Source organism: Vanellus vanellus (genome assembly GCF_965231255.1).
Source record: "Vanellus vanellus genome assembly, chromosome: 3".
Lineage (NCBI taxonomy): Eukaryota > Metazoa > Chordata > Aves > Charadriiformes > Charadriidae > Vanellus > Vanellus vanellus.
The window spans coordinates 101,974,072-101,999,422 of NC_138907.1; the positions used below are offsets into that span (position 1 = coordinate 101,974,072).

General features: G+C 39.3%; 1 protein-coding gene across 1 annotated transcript in view; it reads left to right on the top strand.

Annotated features, from left to right (window-relative positions):
• Window positions 1-24,951, top strand: part of HMGCLL1 (3-hydroxy-3-methylglutaryl-CoA lyase like 1) — a gene marked incomplete at both ends in the record, with an annotated part of 88,480 nt that extends 63,529 nt beyond the window's left edge. The window contains 2 exons of the mRNA XM_082480919.1: window positions 20,418-20,543; window positions 24,838-24,951. Of these exons, the coding sequence (XP_082337045.1) occupies window positions 20,418-20,543; window positions 24,838-24,951 (240 nt within the window). The remainder of the gene's footprint in view (window positions 1-20,417; window positions 20,544-24,837) is intronic.
• Between the last annotated feature and the right edge of the window lie 400 nt (window positions 24,952-25,351).

A 25,351-nucleotide genomic window follows, 5' to 3' on the forward strand; every position in this document is an offset into this window, starting at 1 on the left:
CCCAATCAAATTATGTGAGTTCTGTAACACTCCATTTCCTTTCCCCCGCGCAGCCTGGCATTCTGAGGAATTTATGGAGCACAATGTGAGGGTAGGAAAGACTTGCCGTATGAAGCACGCACGTATTTTGGTATCTTGAGAAAATGTTAATATTTTTGCATTCCTATTTTGAGAAGCTCTTCGAAGTGGAAAGGTTTCAGCAGACCTCACAAGTTTACTTTGCTCTCCTGTTTACGAAGATACTCTAGGAAACTGCAGAAGATTTAACAGACCTCTCCAGAAACTAATTTCAAGGTTCAGATAGGGAAACATTAGAAAACACAGCTTGACTGAGAATAGCTGTATGGGATTCAGGAAGGGCTGGTCATGCTTCAATATTTCGCTGGAATTCTTTGAGGTAGTCACTGCCAAAGAAGACAAAGGATATACAGTGGCCGTCGTATGCTTTGATTTTTCAGAAAACAATTTACAGTGTTCTGCACTGGAAGTTAATATTAAGGCGTGGAGGCATGTAATAAGTGGAAAGTTGGCTAAATGGCAGGAAACAAAAGGAGTTATGAAACGGAATTTCTTCAAGCTGGAAAGCACCCATCAGCAGGGTTGTGGAAGTTTTGGCCTGTGGGTCCCAGGTTTTCCTGCTTAAATGAATGATTTGCAATACCGTAACGCTCATGTCAAGGCCAATTGTTCTAACTTATAGAAATTGAACTTTCCAAATTTTAGATTTCCTTTGTGAGAAACAGAATAGCTAGCACGATTTGTAATTGTAAATCTGTGTAATATTCTAAAACATGCAAAAGAAAAAGGTTGGTATCAAAAGTAAGAATATAGGAATACATATAATTTTAGGTAAAGCAAGAGATTATTTATTACAACACGCCTGTCCTTCTAAATAAGGGTCTTCCTAGAGCTTTCTACTTTTGGATTTCTCTAGGAACTAATTTATTCTAGACACTTACCAGGTATTTTCTGGATTTGAAAGTGTAAACAATACTTCTGAATTATTTGTCAGCAAACTAAAAGAGCTGTTAGCTATAACACAAAATTCGTTAGAAAACACCAACTTGCCTTTTTTTTTTTTCTGTTTCCTTTTATTCCCTTTTCCTCATAGAAACAACATAGCACTTAGGTAAAACTAAATTTAAAAAATCACATACTTGAGCTGAAGGACTATGTGATATTAGGAAGGAAAAGAGTGAGTAGAGTTGTTTAAGACTGAAAGCTAACAAGAGAGAGGTGAATAACACACTGTGTATTTGAAAGCAGGTAAGTTAGGGGGGAAAATGGCAGGTGAATTGTGGAAAGGTACCAGACTGCAAGGTTTCTGTGAAGAAAACTTAAAAAGAGGGCGTGAGCTTTAGGAAAGTAGAAAAACACTTGCATTTTGTCAAAGATTGCTACTATGAGCAGTCAGCTAGTTACTTTTGTAAGTGAAAAAACATACTGCACAAATGAATAAATCAGACCTACATATGGGAAGAAAATGAAAACATAGGCATTCATACTGAAAATGTTTTCCAGCATTTTCTCTGTTCTTTTTTTCTTTCTTTTTTTTTTTTTTTTGGCCTTTCTATAGGTACTGGTTTTACGTTGTTGCCTGTAATTTCAGCAAAATAAGAAAGTAAACAAATGAACAGGCAGTACCACTCCTGCTCTTTTCTCAGATCAGCACAAAAGAAGTAGCAGCCCTAATTTTATTGCTCTTTGTTGCTTTTCACAGGATGTGCATAGCATGCAATTTCTGAGGAGCTGAAAGCTTTTGATCTTTCTCTCCATGCTTCAGAAAAACTTGATAGCCTGATAGTTCACAAATTCCTCATTGATATTATTAAAACTGTTACACTATTACCAGAAAAAAAGTTTAAACAGTAGACTTTGTTTAAAAATTTTTATTTTTTGAACTTTCTGGGATAGCAAAGGGAATATATTTGTTATTGTAGACTGAAATAGCCAGAGTTCCTGAGGCAAAGATGTATTTACATGCATATACCAATAGGCAGTCTGCATGTTTTTGTATTTTAGGTTGTTTTTTTTTTATTTTAAATGAAACCTAGTATATTGTAAATGATTAACAAATAATAGAAATCTACATTGTTCTAGCTGCCTCTAATATGATGACTGAATTTCAGAAGCTTTCAACCCTAGTTACTGAACCATCAAACCTCAAGTCTAAGTCTGTTTCAGGATACTAATCAGAGCAAGAGATCCTTCGTCAGTTATAGATTATTCTCATCTCCAAATTCCCTCACCGGAGCTGACTGGGAGCAGTACACACAACTTCCCTTTGGCTTACAATCAAACCTCAACTGTCTTTTAAAAAATTTTTAAACCTTGAATTTCTCATGCAAATCTGCGCATCTCTCTTTATATCTCCGCAAGTTCATAAAGATTCATCATCCCGGGTCTAAATGGAATATGAATGGAGAAATTGCTGCAGCAACTAGAGAAATAAAATCTGAAGTGGTTTTAGTTTTCTATCTTAAAGCCAAAGATAATTTCTGTAGTAATAGCATTGAAGCTGTGGATTTATAGAAAGAATGAATTTGGCCTAGATATTCTATGCTGTCTTCTCTTTTTCGGTGCTTGCATATTTCTACTTTTTTCTTGGAATGCTGTTTTACTGTAGCTTTCCTAATCACATCTTAAATGCTTTCATTTCTGAGTTTCCCATCCTGTAAGTGGCATTCATTTGCACGTTTCATTCATCAGTGGCAGTGGTACATTCCAATTTCAGCTTCATTGATCATTTTCTGATTCATTAAATCTAGAACCATTAAGGCCATACGAATTTGGTTGACCAGTACCTAAAAGGCATTCTAGTATTGCTTTCATTACTGTGCATCTTTTTCCTCTTGTGAATGCGCTTCTTCCCATGGAAAAATAAACAGATTCAGAGAATCTACTTTAAACGATTCCTTGGTCTTCATCAGACTGTTCTGCTGCGTCTTTCTTTAGCTGTCATATCTGAAACTCTAGTTTGTAAAAGGGAAAGGAATTAGTATTAATAGAATACAAGAAGACAATTCTGTCTTATTTCACCTTTTGCCAGCTGGTAAGAGGCTTGCAAAGTTGTGCTTGCAAACAAGGCGCACACAAAATAGCATAGAATATAATTTAGATACAAACCCAGCAGATTATAGGTGCATTTGAGGATAACACTCCATAGACACTGTTAGTGTCTACCTCCCCTTTCCTTTGTTCTCCTTTTTAATGCCTTTTTGCCATTCTTTGCCTCTGACAGTGCTTAAGCAGGGTAAATATCCTGCTGGCAGCAGCTCACTGGCAAGAAGGGAGAATGATGTGAACAGATACCATGCTCCTACATTCACCTAATCCTAATATTTACCCTGGCACTTATGTTAATTTTTTCCTCTCTCACTATTTTCCTAGTCATTGTTTGATAGTTGTAAGTCCACATGGCCACAGCAATAGTCTTTTTACAGACCTCCTTTTATCATCCCAACTGTGTCTTGTTTAACTTGACTATTTAAACGGCTAAGAGTCAGCATCGTCCAGTTCTGAAGTGGACTGGGCAGTAATCCAGCTCTTTCTGTTAGAGACAGACATTCATTTTTTTGGACTAGAAACAAATTACTTCCAAATGCTGGAAATGTAAGAAGGCTTTTCAGAAAAGGTTTTCAGGTGTTTATAGAACAAATTAGTATAAAATAGTTTTCAAAATGCTAAGCCCAATTTAAAATAAATATTTAGTACTTCTAGGAGTTGTGAAAATATAGCACTAGAAAACTGAAGTCACTGATCTGTAGCACACATAAAAAATATGATGAGGGCACACTGGTGTCAGATTCCCCATGCATATTTCTATTGTGCCTCGACTGGGTTGAGTGCATAAAAAAGGTAGTATTTGTTGGGAGTTTTTTTAACATGAGACTACGTGACTGGCTGTAGGTTTGATAAGATGACTGCCTGTAGCATAGCAATCAGAAATTGAACTGCAAATTTGTTATTTTACTACAGTTTTTGGTTCAATTCCTGAAAATCGGAGTCTAGGTTATCAAGATGACTGGAAAATGAAGAGTTTTCATTGGTCTGAAGGTTGTTTTTTGTGCTTCATGCAGCATCACATAGGCACTTTCTTATTCTCAGAAAGACAAGCTGGTTCCCCAGAGCTGTTACCTGTCCGTTTTGGTTTTATGGTGTCTTGCTTCTCTCTCACACACCTTCCAACTTTCACAACAAATGAAATGGGCTTTCCACAGATAAGTATCCTACACAACTGGCTCATCTCAGAACTGCTCCATCCTTTCAAGGCTGTCCTATTGTCCCTTCTTGGCACCCCTCCCTCAGCGTGCATTTCTTCATGAATTTCTATCTCATCAGCTGTCACATTAATTTTAGATACAAGACTGCATGTCTGAATAGACTTTGCGCTCCTGCAGTTGCTATATCACTGCTTTAAAGTATTCCTAATCTCAGTACCTCCTGGCCTCTCTGGCACTAAGGCCAATTGATATGAAAAGCTTGCATCCATAAAATCAAATTCTTACCCTCCAGAACAACATCAGCACTTCCAGACTGCCGACTATGAATGATCCCTAAATGGTGCTAGTTCCCAGACTGTGCCAGAAATTGTTTGGTGGAGCGCTGCCTGGCCCAGACCAAAACTGTGCCAGGGACTGTGGCAAGAGTTACACACAGCAGACAATTGAGTTCCAGTCCTGACACCATTTATTTTATTGGTCATATATATATGTATATATATAGCCACAAAAGAGCACAAGTTCCTGTGTATTAACAGCACAAAAGAAAGATTTTTGCTGTCATTCCTAGTGGCAGTCCGAGGATGTCTCCACAGCTGAGATTTCAGAGGTTGTGGTCAGCTCTGAGTGTGCTGCTGGTGACCCTGGGGATTCCACTGCAGAGCTGTCACAGGTCTTCCTTAAACATCTGTGCACTGCATCCTTCGCTACAGCTAAGGTGGGATTCCCCACATTACACGTCTTTGATCCAAGGCATGGGGGCATGAGAATCCATCACTGTTTACTAGCATGACACATTAAAGTGCGCACGGAAGTTGTTCTGAAAAGCTGAACTGTTTTGGCTAAGTTTTTCCGGACCACTGTAGTTCGGGGCAGATATCCATCACACAGGTTATCAGCTTGATTAGTAAAAGAACGGCAAAGCTCTAAGCAGCTAACCGTAGGATCTGCATATGGAAAATGTTGGCTAGTCGTTGTAACTGACATGGCTAATATGCCAATTTAAATTAAATTTCTAGTTTAAATACACCACAAAAATCAATGTCTCTATATAAAAAATAGTCATCTAAACCATGATCTAGTTTAATACCATGTTTATGTTCATTAGACTACCTATTCATTCCTGTGATTAAGATGTACTAATGATAATGATTCTAGGATACATAGTTTCAGATACTTTCTAATCTAGAACATAGGAGTATACCCGTAGTTCTGTATCTAGCTTTGTGTTTTCAGCTAGTCTCCTTCTTGATTGACTGTGCTACACTCTTATTCCTTTCTCTTTCTTTTTGTTTGGAGCTTACATGCTGCACACTAAAAACGTATGTGGTGCAGTGACAAAAATAACATACAGTATTTCAATATAATCCTAAAAACAGTTCTGAAAGAAAAATTTTAAAATTTTGGTGAGGATACAATTATTTTAAGTACCTTTTATTCAGGATTTAATTTCTCTTTCAGTTTTCATGGTATTTTGAAAATAAATTGTTTCTATCAGAGTTGCTTGACTTGGTTTTAGAAATTCTCCCTCTAATCATATTGCACTTTAATCAGGCCGTGACTCTATACATCAGCTAGAAGATAAATCGCTTTTAGACACGTGTGTTTTTTCTACTCGGTGGAAAAGACTCCCTCTCCCTTTTTACCCAAAGTAGTTTTTTTTTTAAAGTTCAACAGCAAGTGTAAAATAAGGACAGATTCACTACAGCGCTTCCCACTTGGAAATGATTGTTTCTTTTCATTACCTCTTGTTATTTGTGAGTGTGTCTATTCTAGGTCCTGCCTGAAAAAGAGGGTGTTGCATGGAACCTGACTTCAGACCCAAGTAAGGGTCAGAGGAGTTTGCCGTGGCACGGACAGTCCTGGGAAATCACAAATCCCAGTGTCTCCAGTAGGGAAGTGCAGTGTTTACAGGATGATGCTTCCGTCCTTTTTGGGCAGCTCTACAGGCAGCTGTGCTGAGGGGGTGGAACTAAACCTCTGGCCATTCTTGCATATTTATGGCTCCTCGGAACCAATTTTGTTATCATCCAGGAAACAATGAAGGAGGCAGAGTTACTTCCTGTTGTTGAGGTACATCAGGTGGCTTTAAACAAGCTCTCAGGGTGTTTCCCAAGGTAAATTAAACTGCAGAAAATCCGGAGATACTATGATCAGACAGACTGAAGTTCCTGAACTCACTCTGCATGAGTGTGTTGGGTGGATCTTTGTATCCGTATGAGACCAAGTAACCATTTGCATAAGTGGAATAAGTAGAAGATGAGTCTTCAGTTAAGACAGAAAACAAAGCTGATGCAGTACTTAAAGTATGACAATCATCTTTTCTTTCTGTGCTGTGCAGAAGCAACACTGAGCCAGTCTCCTGAGTCAATTCATTTGTCATTTATCTTTTTTTCTTTTGAAATATTACAGTACAAATTGAAAAAGCCGGGCTTTCAGAAATAAAAACTTTTTGATCATTTTTAAAGATAAATGAATGATAGTTTTATACACTCCATAATTTTTGCCAGTTTGCATATTTTCCTGTTTATTTAAGTTTTTTCTCCTTTGTTGCTTAGTGCAAATGCTATACGGTGACAAATTGTCAGAGGCGAATTACGTGATTTGCTTAACACAGAGTCCTTTCAAATCCATAAAGTAAACAATTATAGAAAGAAAGATTTTCCTCTGATCTATGTTCATAACAGTAAGATTTTGCTTGCTTGCACTGAGAGTTGCAATGGGCAAGAATTTTGAATTTGATGTAGTCTCTTTTCCTCTAAAGAGCAAACTGAGCAAACAGAATGAAAGTAGACTTAGCAAGGCAATATAATGTGCCTCTGTAGCAAAAGGTAAGATGCTAAGTTGAACGCCTTTTTTAAAGAAAAGAAGTGTTCTGTCTTTACTGTTGGCAGATATATTGGATGAGCAATTTGCAACTGTCTTTTTTAAAAAAGGAACTTTATTCAGAATAAGGGGGAAAAAATTGCAAGACAGATTACATTTTGTGGCTCCCCACCTTAATGCCACCATTTAATTAGTCAATGTATTGGAAAGGAAGATTCTTTTGGAGGTGTTTTAATGTGATGAATTTTACAAAATCAGTCCAGTTATGATGGAATAGTAGAAGCTGAGAAATTGTCACACTTTTTTTTTAAAGTTTCCTGCATTATGATGAAAATCATGGTGAAAACTTTATTTGAAAGAGAGATTCCCTCTGCCTGTGGTGTCCAAAAAGATGCCCTATTTGACTGCATCTTCTTTGGTCACATTACTGTAAATATTAACTGTTTAATCCCAGCCTGGAATTCTACTCAGGACATTATATTTTAGCACAAAATGGAAAGTTCTGCTTCCTTGAAATTATATAGATGAATGACTAAAACATATATTCCAGAGCTCTTAAAGGGAGGTTGCTCCTTAGTTCTGAATCTTTGCAGTGGATGCTATATTTTCCAACAAGACCTTCGTGGTCCCATTTGTTAAACACATTTGTCTGAGTCTTGAGTCAAATTAAGCATGTGCGTAGCTTTTAGCAAGTTCAGGGGCTATTGAGTGAAGTATGAATTTTAAGGAAAAAAGTACTGATAGAAATAATATACTATTTGGTTTTGTTACGAAAGATGTAAAAGGGAATAATCAAATTGAAAGAAAACAGAAACATCTAATACTTTATTATATCGTAATGTCTACTGCAGGATTGCCATAACTTTTGCCTGACTAATTGGGAACCTAGTCTTTAGTTCCTCTACAGAATGAGGTGTGCAAGAATGAATACATTTGTTTTTGTTGTTGGGTTTTGTTTTATGGTTTTTGATGATGTATTTTTTTCCTTCGCAATGATTTTCAGAACACAGATACCAGTGAAGAAAAAAAATAGAGGCAGTATAACTACTGTAAATATTTTATCAAATGTCCATCTGAAGCCCCTCAACCTCTGGTAATTAGAGGCCATGCGGTGGAGATTGACAGGGTAAATTACCAGTTAATGTTTACACAACAAAACATACGCCCAGTACAATATCCTACACTGATGTTACTGAAACCAGAGTCCGGAAATGTACAGTGGAAACAAGACGCGGTACTTTTCTTGGGCCAACACAAACAGCAATTACAGCACAGTGTGAGAGAAGTCATAAGAAATACTACTGCATATCAGTAGTTCAACAAAGTCAGCACTTTTGTGTAATTGCAGGGGAAAAGGGCTGAAAAACATTACAGATCTCAGCAAGAAATGGCCCTTTATACTTTTAAACTGATCCTTGATAAAACAATGCCGGGGTCATGAGAAGGCTACTCTGCCAATTTTGCTTCACTGTGGGATCCATTGACATCTGGCTGAGCTGCGGAAGCTGGAAAACTTCTTTAATATTCTCTTGACAGTAAAATGGACATGTGGAAAACATTCTAATCTGTTAATCTTTGGTGCTCCTGAAGAAAAAGGACATTTGGCTTTATACTTTGTGATGATAAATATTAAGTCTCCAGATCTAGCTGTAAATAAGTTGAAAGCATTTGAATGGAGAATGCAGTTCTTATTTTCCAAATATCTGAGAAGATGGATATGCACCTGTGTAATCCAGATGATGTAATAAATGCCAGGAGGTTTTTTCTAAGGGTAGTTTACCATACGTCTTGGCAATCAGCTTTTCTTTATGCTGAGTATGTTTTGTCAATGAATATTGGGGAGCAGAATCTCTGAACTTCCTTACATCCTACGTACTGAACTAGAATAAAGTATTATTTCACTCAGGGGAATACGAAAATAGAATTAAGAGAGATTCAAAATAGTAGTTACGGCTGAATAAAAAATGCAGGTTTTATTTAACAGCATTAACTGTACAAATTATTTTTGGCCTAGACTTTAAATCTAATATGGAGTGATAGTGAATGATGGAGATATACATCGATTGACCTTGAGATAAGACACACAATTCATGTCTGTTGTGAGATATACCTCCAGAAACGAAAAGAGGAATCTCTCACATTAGAAAATAACTGCGATGAGCATATGCTATTTATTGTAAGTATGAAGCATATATTGTGTATATTAATATAAAATAAATAAGATAGATAAGATTATGGAAAAACTAAAAACAAGAATTCAACATTCTGTACATCCTTGCAGTACATTCTAAATTAATCCGAACAACTGAAACAATGCATAAAGATAATACTTTTATACACTTGATGAAAGTTAAAGTAATTTCCTAATTCTAAGTAGCAAATTATATCATTATAACACATGTACCCTGTTGGAAATGTGTGACTTCCTGTAGAAAACTTCAAGTATCTTCTTTTGCAAAATAAATAGTCTCGGGAATTAACAGAGCTGTTGCTCCCTACCCCCAACCCCCCCCCCCGAAAAAAGATGAAAACCATAACAATAGTTAAAAAGATGAAAACAGACTTTTGTTTTCTGATACAATCAGGTCCTTTTCTTTTTGCCTGCTTATTAATGAATTCTGATACTTATTGATTGGTATTGAGATCTGCAAGAAGAATCAAATCTATGAACTCCAACTGCAGGTTAGAACTAATAATGTGTCCTAATAATAATTATACAGAACCCACCACCATTCTGATATTGCTGAAGTAGCTGAAAACTTAAGCTTCAGCAGGATCTTCCGTTTAGGTGTTGCCATGTGTTTGTGAAGCAGTTTGGGTCTCAAATGAGAAAAAAGCCATGGACAGGAGTTTTGTGCTTCACTGCCTGGTTGTCCCACATTACCCAATAGTGGGACATTTATTTAGAAGGAAGGTGAGGAAAAAACCCGGGCCCTAGGTAGGATAGTACCACTGCTTGACTAGTGGATGTATTTGTGTTTGGCTGCATGTGTGGGTTTTTTTGTTGAATCTGCTCCATTTCTAAGTCAGCTAAATCTTTCTGAGATCGTAACTGGGGGGGGAGACGTGGATTGAAAGATGTACCAACTTCTCCCTCACTTTGTATGTCATCACATCCAGGAAAAACAAGTGTAGGTCTAGTTGGCAAGGTGTGAGTGGGAACAACAGTAAAAGTCACTACTACCTGAAAAGCTCTTTTCACTCTAAATGTGGAAGCTCGTTATGCAGTTGAGATGGGAAGCACTGGGTGAAGCTGGAGTAGTTAAAGAAAATGTCCTTGCATTAGAACAGGCATCAATCTTAATGTCCAACTTAAACTGGGGTCTCACCTTTAGACTGCCTTAGCATTCCTTGGAGAAAGCTACTCAGAGGAAGACAGAGAAGAGGCTGACCTTGACATAGATTTTTAGACACCCGAAGAACCCATTAGAATTCCTGATGTCCCTCCACCCATGTTGGTCCATTGAGCTTCCACAGCTTCCACACCAAGGAGCCAGTGGGGGTTTTCAGACTGGGAAGACCACACATGTTGTATGAGTGACCAGCCCCGGACAAGGAGCTGATACTTCTGTAGGACTCCACAGCACATCTGGAGATGAGCCCCAGGGATGCGCGGGAGGTCCCCATTTTTGCTGAGCGGCAGGTGGGTGTGATTTCAGAGATAATATGGGGAATGACAGTCAAAACAAAGTGGTTTTTGTGGGTGGGTGATGTTCCTGGCTCTAGGGGAGTCAGGTGTTGCTGCGTGAGGGCTCTGGCTCAATTGAAGTCAGATGGGATTTTAAACACTGTTAACATTTTATTCCTTTAGATACCCTGATGCTGACATACCATAATACTACTGTGGAATGAAAATAGTTCTGCTCTGCTTTCCCAGCTTTCTTATAAATTCCATCATTGCTACGAATTTATTTTATAAAAATAGATGTTTTCTGCCACCCACCTATTTTATTTGCTCACATTGGTACCAGCTAGTGTCCTCTGCCACTTGGTGCATCACGCTGACAGTGTTCTTTTTATAGAAAGTGAGGGAAATTACATCCCCAGGAACAGTTTTGGCCACCCAGCTTGAGCTGCAGAGTGAATTAACAGATACTGGTATTCCAGTAAGTAGAGGGGTTGGGAGTTAGCAGAAACTAACCAGGACTGAACAACAAGATCAAAAGAATTTGTAGTTTCTTTCTACGCTGTAGATACCAATAAAAGGGATATATCTAAGGTAGATGAACTAGGTTATGTGTTCCCTGAATGTACGAAAAAGTAGCCTTTTCAGATGCTGTGATGCTTGGGTCAGATTTGCCATTTTCATTGATGGATTCGCATGTTCTACATTTGCCACACGCACTTTAAATACTACATCAGTGTCTTTCCCTGATTCTGCATAGTAGCACTCCATCCTTTTCCAATATTGTAACTCAGAGCGAAGTGTTCTCTCTACAGCCTGCATCTCAAACACTGATTTTTACCAGTGGTTCCACGCTTCATTCAACCCGTTCCCAGCTGATGTCCCATAATTCAGTCATTACAATAGTTCAGCCGTTTTATTTTAGCAGGTATGTCTCAGCTTGTCCTCTGCGAGCCATCCCTTGCAAAGTGAGTGGATTTTGTTTCTTCATCGGACCTTCGCTGTCAGCAGTTCCAAACATGCTTTCTCCAGTCCCAGCAAAATTTTCCTCTCCCAGAGCAACCCTCAGTAACTTTACCATCAAGTTAAGTAATCTTTTTGTCTTCCCTGTCCATTGAAAGCCCTCAGTTTACTTTCAGGTTTGTTTTTATTCATTTCCTCTGGCATGTAGCATGTGAGGAAAAAACTGGTTGTCACCTGGCTGCACGCAGGGCACAGACAACCTGGCGCAGTTGTTGCGTCTCCGGACTAGACAAGTCTCCCTGCCTACCCCGAAGCTGCCCTTTGCCTTTCCTCTATGGTTCTTCCTTTCCTTCCAGATCCCGAGATTATTATCTTCTCTGCTGGACCTGTTTAACTGGTTTTCTGACTCCATCCAGACTTAAATCTATAAAACAAATATCCTGCATTTTTAGATCAGATTATTTCACAACACATGGCAAGCAAACTGTTAAACCGCCACAGGTTTACTTGAGAGCGGCAACTTCTGCTGAAGAACATCTGGGGCAGTAACTACTTATTTCAGATCAGCAACAGCTGAAGTGGGAAATCGGGCACTGCCCTGGGTTGCTTGGGGAGGGAAGGAAAGGAGACTGGAAAGTCACTCAGTGCCCTGATGGTCATCTCATCTTCATGGGTTTCGACAAGACCTTGAAACGTGTCTCCTGCTCCCCCTGCAGGTTTTGGGATCCTTAGCAAGGGAGCAGCTCGAATTGTGTACAACCCCGAATTAGCAAACCCGAGTCTCTTGTAAGTAAAACAGTGCGTGTATCCAAAAAGGAGCAAAATAAGCCTTCATAGGCAATACTAATAGTGATTTGGGAACATATTCTCCCCAATATTAATTTTGTTATGGCATAGGATTTTTATTAGGACTTTCTAAGCATTTCAAAAGCTCAAAACCAGTCTCGTGTTTCATGTCATTGATTCCTCCTAAACATCCATGAACGTTCTCTGAAGAACGGGATCCGCAGCACAGATCTCAGCTGCTGAAGCCCACCGGTGAGAGGTTTTTGTGCAGGTGATGCACTGCCAGCCAGAGACACAGATTTTTCCAACTCGATTTCAGAGAAATTAATTGCTTTGCAGCTCTTTGTTGAGGTTGAGGAAAAGAGCACGGTCAGCTGCTGCTCTCTTGACCCTCAGGCATTTTAGCTACCAGGCTCGGCAGTTCCTGACACTGAGGTGGAACTTTCCTAAGCTCGTAACCAAGTCCAGACCCTGTGATCGCTTAAAATCAGTATTCCTCCTGTTCCAAATTTGAGAGTGCAAAGCTACAGGAACATCTCCAAGAAGCTCGTGTTAGAATTATTGAATATTAGCATAACAAAGCTTTTTTCTTCCCCAGAACTTGTTCTCGGAAGTGGCCAGCCCCATTTTTCACTAAAACTTTCCAAAACAATCCAGCCTGAGGCAGAGACGAGGCATGGAAAATATAAGCTCCAGCAGTTAAAGGCTGACAAAGTAATAAACAACTGAAAGTAAGGCCTTATGATGGAAAGTGTTAGGGAACTTTAACTCTAGATGTCATTGCCAGCTTTGCTTATAATAAATGTGTCAGTAGCAATATGAAAAGATGTGTGCTGTAAGTTAAAGGAATGTTGTATTAACCTATTTTATGCAGCACATCTGCCCGCAAAGGGCTTGCATCTCACTATGTTTGGGGAGAAAAGTATTTTTTTTTTTTCTGAATGTATTAATTTTCTAACTGAAATGAACCGAGAAATTATAGATTTTAAAGTAACAGTGACACCCTGTGGTCAGTAGTGATGGAGTTAACTCTGAAAAGTAGTGTTTGCTTTTGTGATGCGTTAATCTTTAGCAAGAGCAGAGAGAAAAGGAAGCAGGAAGGAAATGCAGTTAACTTTCAGGGTTTCCCACGGAGAAATGTTGTCCCGTTTTATTGCCTTATACATAGAAATTTATGCTTGTCATTGCTCAAATACTAAAATAACATTTATTTACATACATTTGTTTTACCGAAATGAAGGAGGATGGCAAGCTTTGATTTTAGACAACTTGATAATGTAACTCACGGAAGGGTCTCTGTGGGCACAGCCACCTTTCAGAGCATTGTTATTTATTTTATTTTATTTTATTTTATTTTATTTTATTTTATTTTATTTTATAGCATAGTTATTTATATTTCTATGGTTATCCCTGTCTCTACAGGAGAAGGCATTTTTCCTGATGGCATACCAAGTAGTGGTACCACACCAAGAGTTCCAGCTAGGTACTGACAAGGCTGCAGGATTAAATAGTGTTAGTCTTGTTCTGCCTTGTGTGTGGACAACCTTTGACCTAACATGTGGAGGTCCTCCTTTTACTTCTTCCCCCCTTCCTTCTCCCTTCCTTGAACAAATGCTGAACTAACACAGCGATTCTTTGTCATTGCTACGTGCACCTATCTTTAAGGCACTGTGGTACTGAACCAATGCTGTGGCCACTAAACTTTGTGGGACAACAAATCTTTTCCTGTTTAATGCATACCTGGGATCCTCGATATTACGGTTTCAAAATTTTATAGTTTAAAAAAAGTCCTAATTTATGGGAGACCTGATTTATAGCTTCTGATTTATACCTCCTGAATCCCTGGAGTTACTGATGCTGACCTTGCCATTTTTAAGAGAGGGACAAAGTTAAACTTCTTTTGGACGAAGCCAGGTTTAAAGATCCGTAAGGAAGGAGACTGACTGTCCCAACAATAAGTTATGGGGAGGCAGTAAAGCAAACTGAGAAACATGAAGCATTTATTATTCACTGGCAATAATGGTTTCCTGTTAAAACTGGCTATTTGACAAAGGTGATGGATTTAATTCCTCGCTCTCTCATTGGGGAATTAGGAAGATAGCATGGGACATGAGCAAAAAGTCTTCTGTCTTCTCTAGAGAGTTAGCTAAAGCTAGCCAAAGCTAAAGTTTGGAAGGTGTTCAGGAACCACTGTCAGGAATTTAGTGATTATCAAAACTCTCTAAGTGTCAAAAAAGATTGGAGCACTTATGTTGTCCTGGAAGCCAAGTCATTGTTCACCCACACAGACGTTCATATGTAAGCAGCTCTGTGAGTGCTCGTCTAGGACATATCCTATGAAATAGCTGCAGTGCAACTTCTCATGAATCTCAGCACAATTTAGTGCCTGTCAGAAAGTGACAACGAGACTGTGGGCTTTTTAAAGATCTCATATTGACAGTGAACGTTTCGCAAGCTCAGATTGCTGAAAGGCTTGAAACTCATTCTCTCTTGTAAAAACCTGACAAAGATTGGACATGTGATGAAGGAAGAAGCCTTGTTTTACACATTTTGTCAATTTTTAACTTTGCTTTTCGAGCCCCTTATGCTTTTAATGGCTGCAAAAGCAAAACAGCTTCATAGCTGCTCAAACTTGCAGAGAAGTTATTTATTAGGTGCTATTTCAGACTCTGTGCTTGGACAGCCTGGGCTGTAATATTAACCTCCAAATTAGTTAGTAGTGCTGCTGAAGGATGTTTTCCAACATCTGTTTTTAGCACTGTTAGAATGGAGCTTGGAGTATGGATTATTTAAGGACTTGCTGGATGGGGCCACACTGGAGATGAACTGCAGTGATTCTGCACATGAATCAGAAAACACATTATATTTGCCCGTACCATATGCAAAAGCGGATGCAGCTGAGCCTGCTCCTGAAATAGCGGTGTGTTGCAGTAGACATCGTATCAGAAGCATTGTGAAGAGACTTTAAAGGACAATATCTTAAAGGCAGAGACACCTGTTCATTGCATATTAAGAGCACTGATTTGAAGAAATGTCAGATTTGGAGGTCAGTCAGAGCTGCTGTATTGTATACGCCATGCCAAGACCTTGTCTACAACTGGCTGCATGTTAAAATGGCAAATTCATCCTGATGCAGATGCAATTATAGGGACATAAACGTGTTTATAAAGTACTTCTGGGAAGTAACGGTTTAAGCGTTCTGTATTAGGATGAAAGCCGCCACACTGAGGATGTTACCAATGACTAGACTTCCTCCATTTTCTGTTTAGCCAGAATAGTTGAGGGTTTAAAAGACAGAGCAATTATCACTGTCCGTCATCTGGACGTTACTGCTCCCACTGCTTACCCAGCAGAAGACATCATTTTTTATGCTCTTGCATGTACGTTAGGCTAAAACAACTGCGATCAGTCCAGTTTCCAGTGGAGGTAGTTTGAATTAACTCAGAGGAGGCTGCCTGTGAATACCAGGATGTGCTTAGACAAAGGTAAGTGTTTCATAGAATCATAGAATCATAGGGTTGGAAGGGACCTCTAGAGATCATCTAGTCCAACCCCCCTGCCAGAGCAGGGACACCTTAGAGCAGGTTGCACAGGAACGCGTCCAGGCGGGTTTTGAATGTCCCCAGAGATGGAGATCCACCACCTCCCTGGGCAGCCTGTTCCAGTGCTCTACCACCCTCAAGGTAAAGAAGTTCCTCCTCATGTTTAGGTGGAACTTCCTATACTCAAGTTTGTGCCCGTTACCTCTTGTCCTGTCACTGGGCACCACTGAAAAGAGCCTGGCCCCATCCTCCTGGCACCCACCCTTTAAGTATCTATAAGCATGGAAGAGGTCCCCCCTCAACTGTCCTTTTTCCAGACTAAAGAGACCCAATTCCCTCAGTCTTTCTTCATAAGAGAGGTGTTCCAGTCCCCTAATCATCTTGGTAGCCCTATGCTGCACCCTCTCCAGCGGTTCCCTTCTTGAGCTGGGGAGCCCAGAACTGGACGCAGTACTCCAGGTGCGGCCTCACCAGGGCAGAGTAGAAGGGGAGGATGACCTCCCTTGAGCTGCTGGCCACACTCTTCTTGAGGCACCCCAGGATGCCATTGGCCCTCTTGGCCACAAGGGCACATTGCTGGCTCATGGTCATCCTGTTGTCCACCAGGACTCCCAGGTCCCTTTCCACAGAGCTGCTCTCCAGCAGGTCAGCCCCGAACCTGTACTGCTGCATGGGGTTATTCCTCCCCAGGTGCAGCACCCTACACTTGCCCCTGTTGAATTTCATAAGATTCCTCTCCGCCCAACTCTCCAGCCTGTCCAGGTCTCTCTGTATGGCGGCACAGCCTTCTGGTGTGTCAGCCACCCCTCCCAGCTTTGTATCATCAGCAAACTTGCTGAGAGTGCACTCTATCCCCTCATCCAAGTTGCTGATGAATATATTGAACAGGACTGGACCCAGTACTGACCCCTGGGGAACACCACACATCACGGACCTCCAACTAGACTCTGCGCCCCTAACCACAACCCTCTGAGCTCTGTCTTGCAACCAGTTTTCTGTCCACCTTACTGTCCATTCATCTAACCCACTCTTCCGAAGCTTCCCTATGAGGATGCTGTGGGAGACCGTGTCGAACGCCTTGCTGTTACCTTTATGTTGCTGTGGCATTCCATACCCCTCCACGTATTCACAAACACTTTCAGCAAACAATAATAAGCAAAGTGTACCCCAGTATTATGAGACTTCCGCTGCAAATGCGGAATTACGGTGGCATCACGGGTGTTTGTACAAGCATATCAAGAAATTAATATGTTTATATATCCAATGCCTTTGGACAGCACACCCTTTTTATGCGGGCAGTATATTGTTTCCTGTTTTTTCTCACCGTGAGAGCCCTGTGAAGGACTGGAGCAGGCTACTGATAGCAATATAAGTGACACCCTTCAGGAGGAGGTTCTCCCCAGCTTTGAACTGGCAAACTTCTCTGGCTGTTTTCAGATGCCGCTTTAATTGTCACCAATACCATTTAGTTGATATTTTTCCCATTTTTGCATAAGGACAAGCGTTTAATGAGATAGTTCACTGGGGTTAGAAAGTGACTGCTTAGATGCTGCTAAAGCTGTTTCTGGGCTTGTTGATCTTCCGTGGGAGTTTAACAGCGGTGATGTACCTCAACACATTATTTGCCTATAGCTTTTATCCCCATGTAAAAGTTGTTGAAAATAAGTACATCGAGAAGACTGCTCTAGCAGTTATGACATAACCTGTCAGCTGGGGGAAACTCCATGAAGGACACTTTCTTCTACCTTTTCGTCCCTGAAACAGTAATTTCTCATGGAAATCTTAAAATCAGCCAGAAACGGCAGGCACGGTAGTGGGATGCATGCTTGTTTCATACCAGCATTTCTACATGTTAGTCTCCCTATTCTCTTCCCCAGACCTTCACTGTACCCTAAGTCTTTCCATTAAGAGGCCGTAGGTGTGTTTCTGCAGGGACACTTGCAAGCCCGACAGCTGCCACTGTGGAGCTTGAAGCAATGGCTTCCAGAATAAATATATGAATCTTAGCAGCTAGTGCAAAAAGAGACAGGTTTTTTCCAGTTGAAAGCTATCATAAACGCATATCCTCTGTGTATTGGACACAGATGTGTTGTATAACACATTTTGTGACCGGTGGGTTACACAAACAAAGTGTGTGACAAGTGACTGAAATGTGAAACATGTTCTTTGGTGATTCGCTCCATAATTCACAGATTAGTGTACTTTAAAGTACAATATCCCTTCTTAGAGACTCTCCTTGTTTGAGCAATATTAAACAGTACTGTCTTGCCTGTCACAGTTATGCACCTTGGCTCCTTTGAGGTCTTTATTACAGGCCGTGAGCAGCTACGTAGCTCAAGATAATGTTCCCTGCCTGAGAATAGGACCTGGGACAAAGCTTTGTTGGATTATGCTCTATGGTTGCCCTCCAGAAATGTTGGAACTCCAAACACCCTGTAAGGCCAATGATAAAACTACGGAAAGCACTGTTAAAACTAGAAGCAAATAGAACAAAACATTAGGGAATTGTCATTCAGAACTAAAAAAAAAAAAAAAAACCAAAAACCACTGATGGGTATATTCAGAAAGGGGACTTGGCAACTGCAACATGCAGGACATCATCTTTTGCCTACCTCACCAGCTCCTTGTATGCATGGCTGTGAAGGAGAAGTTCAGGTTCCCAGATTAGCCTGTGGGGACCAGTCAGTCCCTCAGAAGGAGAGCAACAGAAATCAGCTTTCTCTGCAGTCAGGGTTCTAAGATGATCTTACTGATTTGCAAATGTGGGTAACAGGCATAGTTTAACCTCTGAATCTCTCTGGACCCAAAGTCAAAGTTAGAGTATTGAGAACATCTCTCTGCACAGGAACTCTTGTCCTGAATTTGAGCTGTGATTGCACCCTGATTCAGTCTGCCTGACTTCTTCTAAACTTTTGGTGTATGTCTGCCTAAATTAGCCCTAGGGGGAGGAGAAACCTCTAGTGTGCCTAAGGCAGGGAGAAGTTGGTGTCTTTGAAGATCTGATGACCTCTCTGCCTAATATCATTGCCTGCCTCTGATTGTCTCTAGAGCCTGAATGCCTCCAAAAGCATCTAATCTTCTTCAAGGGGAAGTCTGAAGAGCTTTCTCTAGCAAGAGAGACCCAGTGTCCTGGATCACATACCTAACATTAAAACAGAAAAAAAATCTTCCAAATTTTAGCTTTATTTTAAAATCTAATTACAGAAAGAAGAGGGTGCCAGACCTCACTAAACAAGTCAGTGGAAATCGCAGGCTGTGTTCCTTTCTCTCCCTGACCAATCTCCCAGGGATGGCTTTATTCCATAGGAAATTTAATATTATATGTTGGTCAGAGTTGGTAACTGGCTTACTATTCTTTAGCGTGAATATGCTGAGGGAGGACCAGGAGAAAGAAGGAGCTTGGATGCAGTAGGAAAAAAATAAAAATGAAAGAATTATGAATTTATGACAGCCGGCTGTTTTTTTAAGTCTTAGTTTAAATGAAAAAGCTTGACACTGTGCATCAAGTACTCCTTTAAAAAATATTCAAAGATTGGAACCTATATCTACGGAGAACTTCCATGATATCCAAGCTATTCAGTTATTCCAAGCATCTTAAAAACTAGGCTTTTGAACGCTACTCCAAGACTGTGATAGGGTGTGACATTTGCTTATTTTGGGGGTTCTATTTTCTTCTTGACTGGTGAATACGATAAACAATGGGTCAGACTCGCCAGGATAAAGTTCTTTAAACTTTTATTTCCAGTTGATTTAAACTCACAAACTCATTAAAAAATCTGCCAAAATTTAATTCTTCCTTACATTGTGGTGTTCAGTTTGGGTGAAAATACCTTGTAGTTTTCCTCTAACACAAGAACAAAAAAATTATTTACATAGTGGTTTTACGATGTCTAAAAAAGAAGAAAGAAAAGGAAACGAGAAGATAGAAAATGCTAGGAGGGAAGTTCTTTGTGGAAGAATAGCCATTAATATAAAACATATTTTAGAGGGTAGATGTCCCAAAATCTTTTGGCTGACATGTAAATCAGATGCTGCTATTAAGACTTCCAACTTGCAAAGACTTTGACATATGCTTAAAATCACTCATTTGTGTTTGGTTGCATGTAAGCCTTTGCAGGAATAGATGCAGGGTACTTAAAAACAACATGTAGAGAGATAAAGAGAGAAAAGACACAAACCTCGGTTTGGCTTTAAAACAGCAATCATCTTATCTGCCAAAATCACATGTAATGGACCGTTAGTTTTCTGTTCCACATCCTGTATTTGAAGAGTCTTACCTTATAAAGATGTCAGGACTAACACCGTTACAAGGAATTTCCTCCGAGAAACACATTAATTTGTGGAGAAATGTGTGTTTTATCCATGGTAACTAGTATGTATAGCCTGCTGTGTATGAATAATATATATAAATAATACTCTGTGCTGATGTTGCATTTTTGTGTTGTTATCTTCCAGATGGGAGTTGCTGTAGTGGATTCATCGGTTGCAGGACTGGGTGGTTGTCCCTACGCAAAGGGTGCTACTGGAAATGTAGCCACAGAGGATGTGATATACATGCTTAATGGTCTGGGGATCAACACAGTAAGAGATTTTGACTTTCTACTTACAACTTCAAGGAAAAAAATTTTTTTTTTCTAGAAAACGTATGATGCATACCTGACAATTACTTGTGCTGTGCAATAAAATATTGGGAACAAATAGTAGTTTTTGCAAACTCAGTACTTTAACATGGCTTGACCCATAACATGAACAATGTTGTCTTCACTAACAATTTAGAGTAGAACTGGGTTTTGGATTTGACGGGAATTTGAATAACCCCTACCTGGAGCTATGAGGAGCTCAGTAGCAACTGCTTTGAGTCATTGCTCTGCCTCAGTAACCACAAAAAAATCACTACTGTAGCCGTTGCTCCAGAAGGCCGATCAGCTCTTCAGTGGAAAGACTGAGCAGACCTCAGCTTTTTTTTCACAGAGCTTTGGTTTTGGTTCATAGTGCTTATAAATTTGTTGTCAATTTTTCTGGCTTCAAAGTAGAAAATAAATGTGATGTTTGGAGCCCAAGCAACAGAACACTGCTATTTGTCAGGTATCCACTTAATATATTTCAAAATATACAGAATCTGTTGCTGGCTAGCAGGCTTCACAGTCATTTTTATTTCCAGCTCTGTTCTTGGAAGAGAGGGCAAAGCAGCTTATCTGCACTGAGCTGCACTTTAATGAACCTTACCAATGAGAATCTATACTTGAAGAGCGCACATTTGGTATCCCTGGCTTGGTTGGCATGTTAATTATTCTGTGTTCCTGGGAAGCGAGTAATGCTGCCTTCTCCAAAGAATGTGCTCTTTGGTCTTCCTGTCAGTCATCATCGATCTGGAAATGTGGCGTAATGAGTTTGTACTAACTGAAGCAATACAGTGGCTTTACCTTTAACCTAGGCATAGACTTTGAGAATCAAGCTCAAAGGAGAACACAAAAAGAGCTGCCAAAACTGCAGCGTGTGTGGTTTGTGTTTAAACTACTAGAGAAAGAAATTGAAAAGTGTGATGTCTGAAAAACAAAGATCTTATTATGTTATTGGGGAGCTTGTCACTTGTCTGTAGGTTGCAGTTCAGTGTGGCATACATGCTGACGGAGTTCCTTGACATAAAAGGATCATGGAACTTGTTTCTGAGTTGTACATCCCCTGAGCGCTGTTAAAGCATATTCAGCACCTTACAGAATTCACTGCAATGTTTATCTGCTTTCATGTGCTGCTTAGGGAGTTTTGAGTAGGTGTCAGATACCTGTTTAGAAAAGATTTAATCACAAGCGTCCATTCTACAAGTGGACTCTGTTTTGAACTGTTCATACGTGCTTTGGGGTTGCTTTTTTCATGAAGGAGGTGTTTATTCTTTTGAAACCACACAGTGCTTTGGAATAAGGAGGAGAAATCATGCATTACACTTTACATTGCCATGCACATTAGACTTAGGCTTTCAGTATAGTCTTTTCTTGGGCAAAATACCCATTGACTGACCTGTAGCAAAAGGAATCAATTAAAAAAAATAGCCTGATTAAATGAAATATACCTTGTTCCAGGCTTCTTGATAAGATTTATTAATCTGTTAATGATCTGGTGTCCAAGCAGGAATCTAGCTTGTCCTAAAAGTTGACACCAAATCCCACGGAGATAAGAATCTCACCATCAAACATTTAGTTCTCCCTTTTTTTAAAAAAAATAGATTGTGCAATAGCAAAACACAAGGCTTTGCTTCTTGACACTTTTCTGGCCCATTAAGAAAACAGTGGATTCCTGGATGAGAGACACAGAACCTCAAAATTGTTACTTTAATATATGAGCTTTGGTCTTCGCAGTGCTGGTTGGTTTTGGTGCCATGGCCAATTCTATAAAATCATTATTGCAAAAATCTGTTAATATGTCCCTTTTTGTATAATGGCACAAAATACTTACGCTGTCCACTTGCAAGGAGCATTTTCTCATGTTCCTCTCAGCTATGTGCTAAAGCTTTCGTTTTGTTGACTGAAGGCACTTAAAGTGTCAAGCAAAGGTTGGAGAGTATTTAAGCGTGCGTTATTGAGTTCAGATTGACTAGATACATCAAAATAATAATTCATGCTTGTTCTATACTGTTCTTCAGAACATGTAACCAAGAAGTGATGCATGAAATGAATCTCTAGCGGGCTAAATGTGAAATAATTTTCTGGCAGAGCCCCTCTATGAAGAGATTTATTGGTTGTGCCATGGTAATTGATAGATAACTATGTCATAGATCATCAATGCTTATGAAACTTTGTAAGAAGACATGTACTTTCTATAGAAACAGTTTCTATATGGTTTCTATGTAATTACACTAATAGTGCTTGTGCTTATGATGCCTTCACAGCGCTTGGCAAACAATAAGCCTTTCTGAGAAGCAACTAAGCACCGTTAGCCTCACATTACTGACACTGAAACTAAAGTTCAGAGAGATAATAGACTTGGTATTTGTGAATGCTGAATGAGAACTGATTAATTGAAGTCAATGGGAGTTAAAGGACTTTGCCTTCTGGCAGAAGCTTTTCTGACTTAAGGCACTTATCCAAGTTCATGTATACTATTGGAGGTACTTGTCTTTGTGTTTCATAGTTTCATTCCTTGGTGTCAAGGGATAACGCTGATATATGGAGTGGTGTCGTGGTTTAGGCTTAGGTTACCAAGTACACTTCTGAGTACCTCTCTAAAGACATATTATTTTGACTCAGCAGCCTTACAAACACCTGTCACGACTATTTCCCCATCCCCATCTGTGGGTCATGCTTGTGAATGCTGGGTTTCTGCCCTCATGGTAATCCTCTTTGGTTCACGACACTGACATAAGAAAGACAGTGTAAAAGGCAGAGTTGCTTGTATTCCATTTAATGAACGTGAACTGCGAACATACGTTTCTTATCAACACATATCACATTATGCAGTGTTACAGTGCTGAAAATGTGAATTTTGTATAGTTCAGGGGTTTTAGTTTGCCATCTTCCATAATCTGACTACCAAATATGTCTATGGTGGTGTGTTTCTCATTTCTTCCTAGTAAAAAAAGCACAGATGCTCTAAGATATTTTTTAGATTTTGTTATATGCAGTAGCACTCTATGAACTAAGCCTAAGTAATGACCAATAAAGGATAAATGGAATGAGCTGAAATCACCCTTGCTGTATTAAAATGAGACAGTTATAAAAGGGTGTCTTTGAACACTGTGTTTTAGATGGTGCTATATACTAGAGCTGATTGGAAACTTGGCATTTTTTTTAAATCAGAAACGTTTTTGATTACATTTCTGTGAAGTAATTTCTATTCTCATTAACATTCTTAGCCAATTCCAAGAATGAAAAAGGCAAAGTTTACTTTAGAAGTCAATGCTAGATCCAATTAAACAATTAAGCATCTAAATCAGGTCTTGGTCTGAACTTTCGTGCATAAATAAGCGTTATGAAAGTGTAGTTCTGGTGCAATACGTCTTGTACTATGGTGAGTGATACACTCCTCTCAGTTTTTTTGTGACTGCTCAGCATATTGGTAGTTCAAAGTTCCCTTTTGCATCCCTTCTACAGGCACTTTACTGGCATCTAAATTCCAATCTTGGGAGCAAGTACTTACATCACTTATATGATCTAACTCTAAAACTTTTACTGTACATGAGTAATCCAGGAGACTCATAAGGCAGTATTTTTTTCCTCTTTAATCAGTGATCTGATTCCATTTTAGCAATCAAGCAGCACTGATATGTATCTTATGTTAGTTAAAAAACAGCTGATAGCTCAAGGAACATTTTTTTAGCACGGGCAGATCAAGCAGCTGAATTTTTTTGCTCAGTTGTGCTAGCAATGTAAATTGTAATTTTGCATCGAAAGGAATTTCTTCAAGAAGGAGATTATATTTATTCAAGAGAATGCAGAATCCCATTTCTTACTGAACTCAATTCTCAATACAAGTGTGCTTCCTCCATTTTCTTGAGCTGCAAATGGGATACATATAAGCATGAAGTTTCTTAGTGTTGGGTGATAAATACATATGTAGACGCTATATTTTTCTTTTATCTTCTTCAATTTGTTATACTAGTTCTTTATCCCAGCTTCTTTTGAGTTTGAAAGATATTACTAGAGTATCCGGTCTGCTACTGCTAGGATAAGAAATCATCCTCAAAGTGGTAGAACCTTCCAAACAACTGGAACCTGTGACTATTGTGTGTGTCACTGTAACTCTACTGATCTCCATTACCGACCTATGACATGAATCAGCCCTTTGTTTGCAAAAGTTAGACCCTGGGGCCAAAGTAGCTTGGAGTTTGAGCATTTTCAACACGTGCATTTATTACTCTTAATATTTTTCACCTCTTTTGTAGGGAGTAAATCTGTATGCAGTGATGGAAGCTGGAAACTTCATCTGTACAGCTTTGAACAAGAAAACAAACTCAAAGGTTGCGCAAGCTTCCTTCAATACTGGAACTATCAATTAAATGGATTTTTTGTGCAGCTTAATTACATTTGTCATCTACCTTGACCGAGGACATTTATATCAAGGAAACAAATATAAGATCAGCATTTCAGCAAAGAACCAAAATAGAACCCATATATAACTTTTTATTATGGGAAGAGTTACTGTACTGTACTGTCTTGTCAAGAATTGTCTGATTTGTAATTAAGAAATAAACGACTGTAGTGCAGAACCCTGTGCTTGGTACTTCTACAGATGAGAAGAATGCATAAACACCAGGACACATTACCATGTTTTAAATCAAATTTTTGTTCTTTTCAGGAAAACTGAATAGAAGCAGCGAATACATAGTTAATTTTTAATCAAGATGGCTTTTAGAACAGTACAAATATTTGCAGTAGTTTATGAGATCCCACACTGTG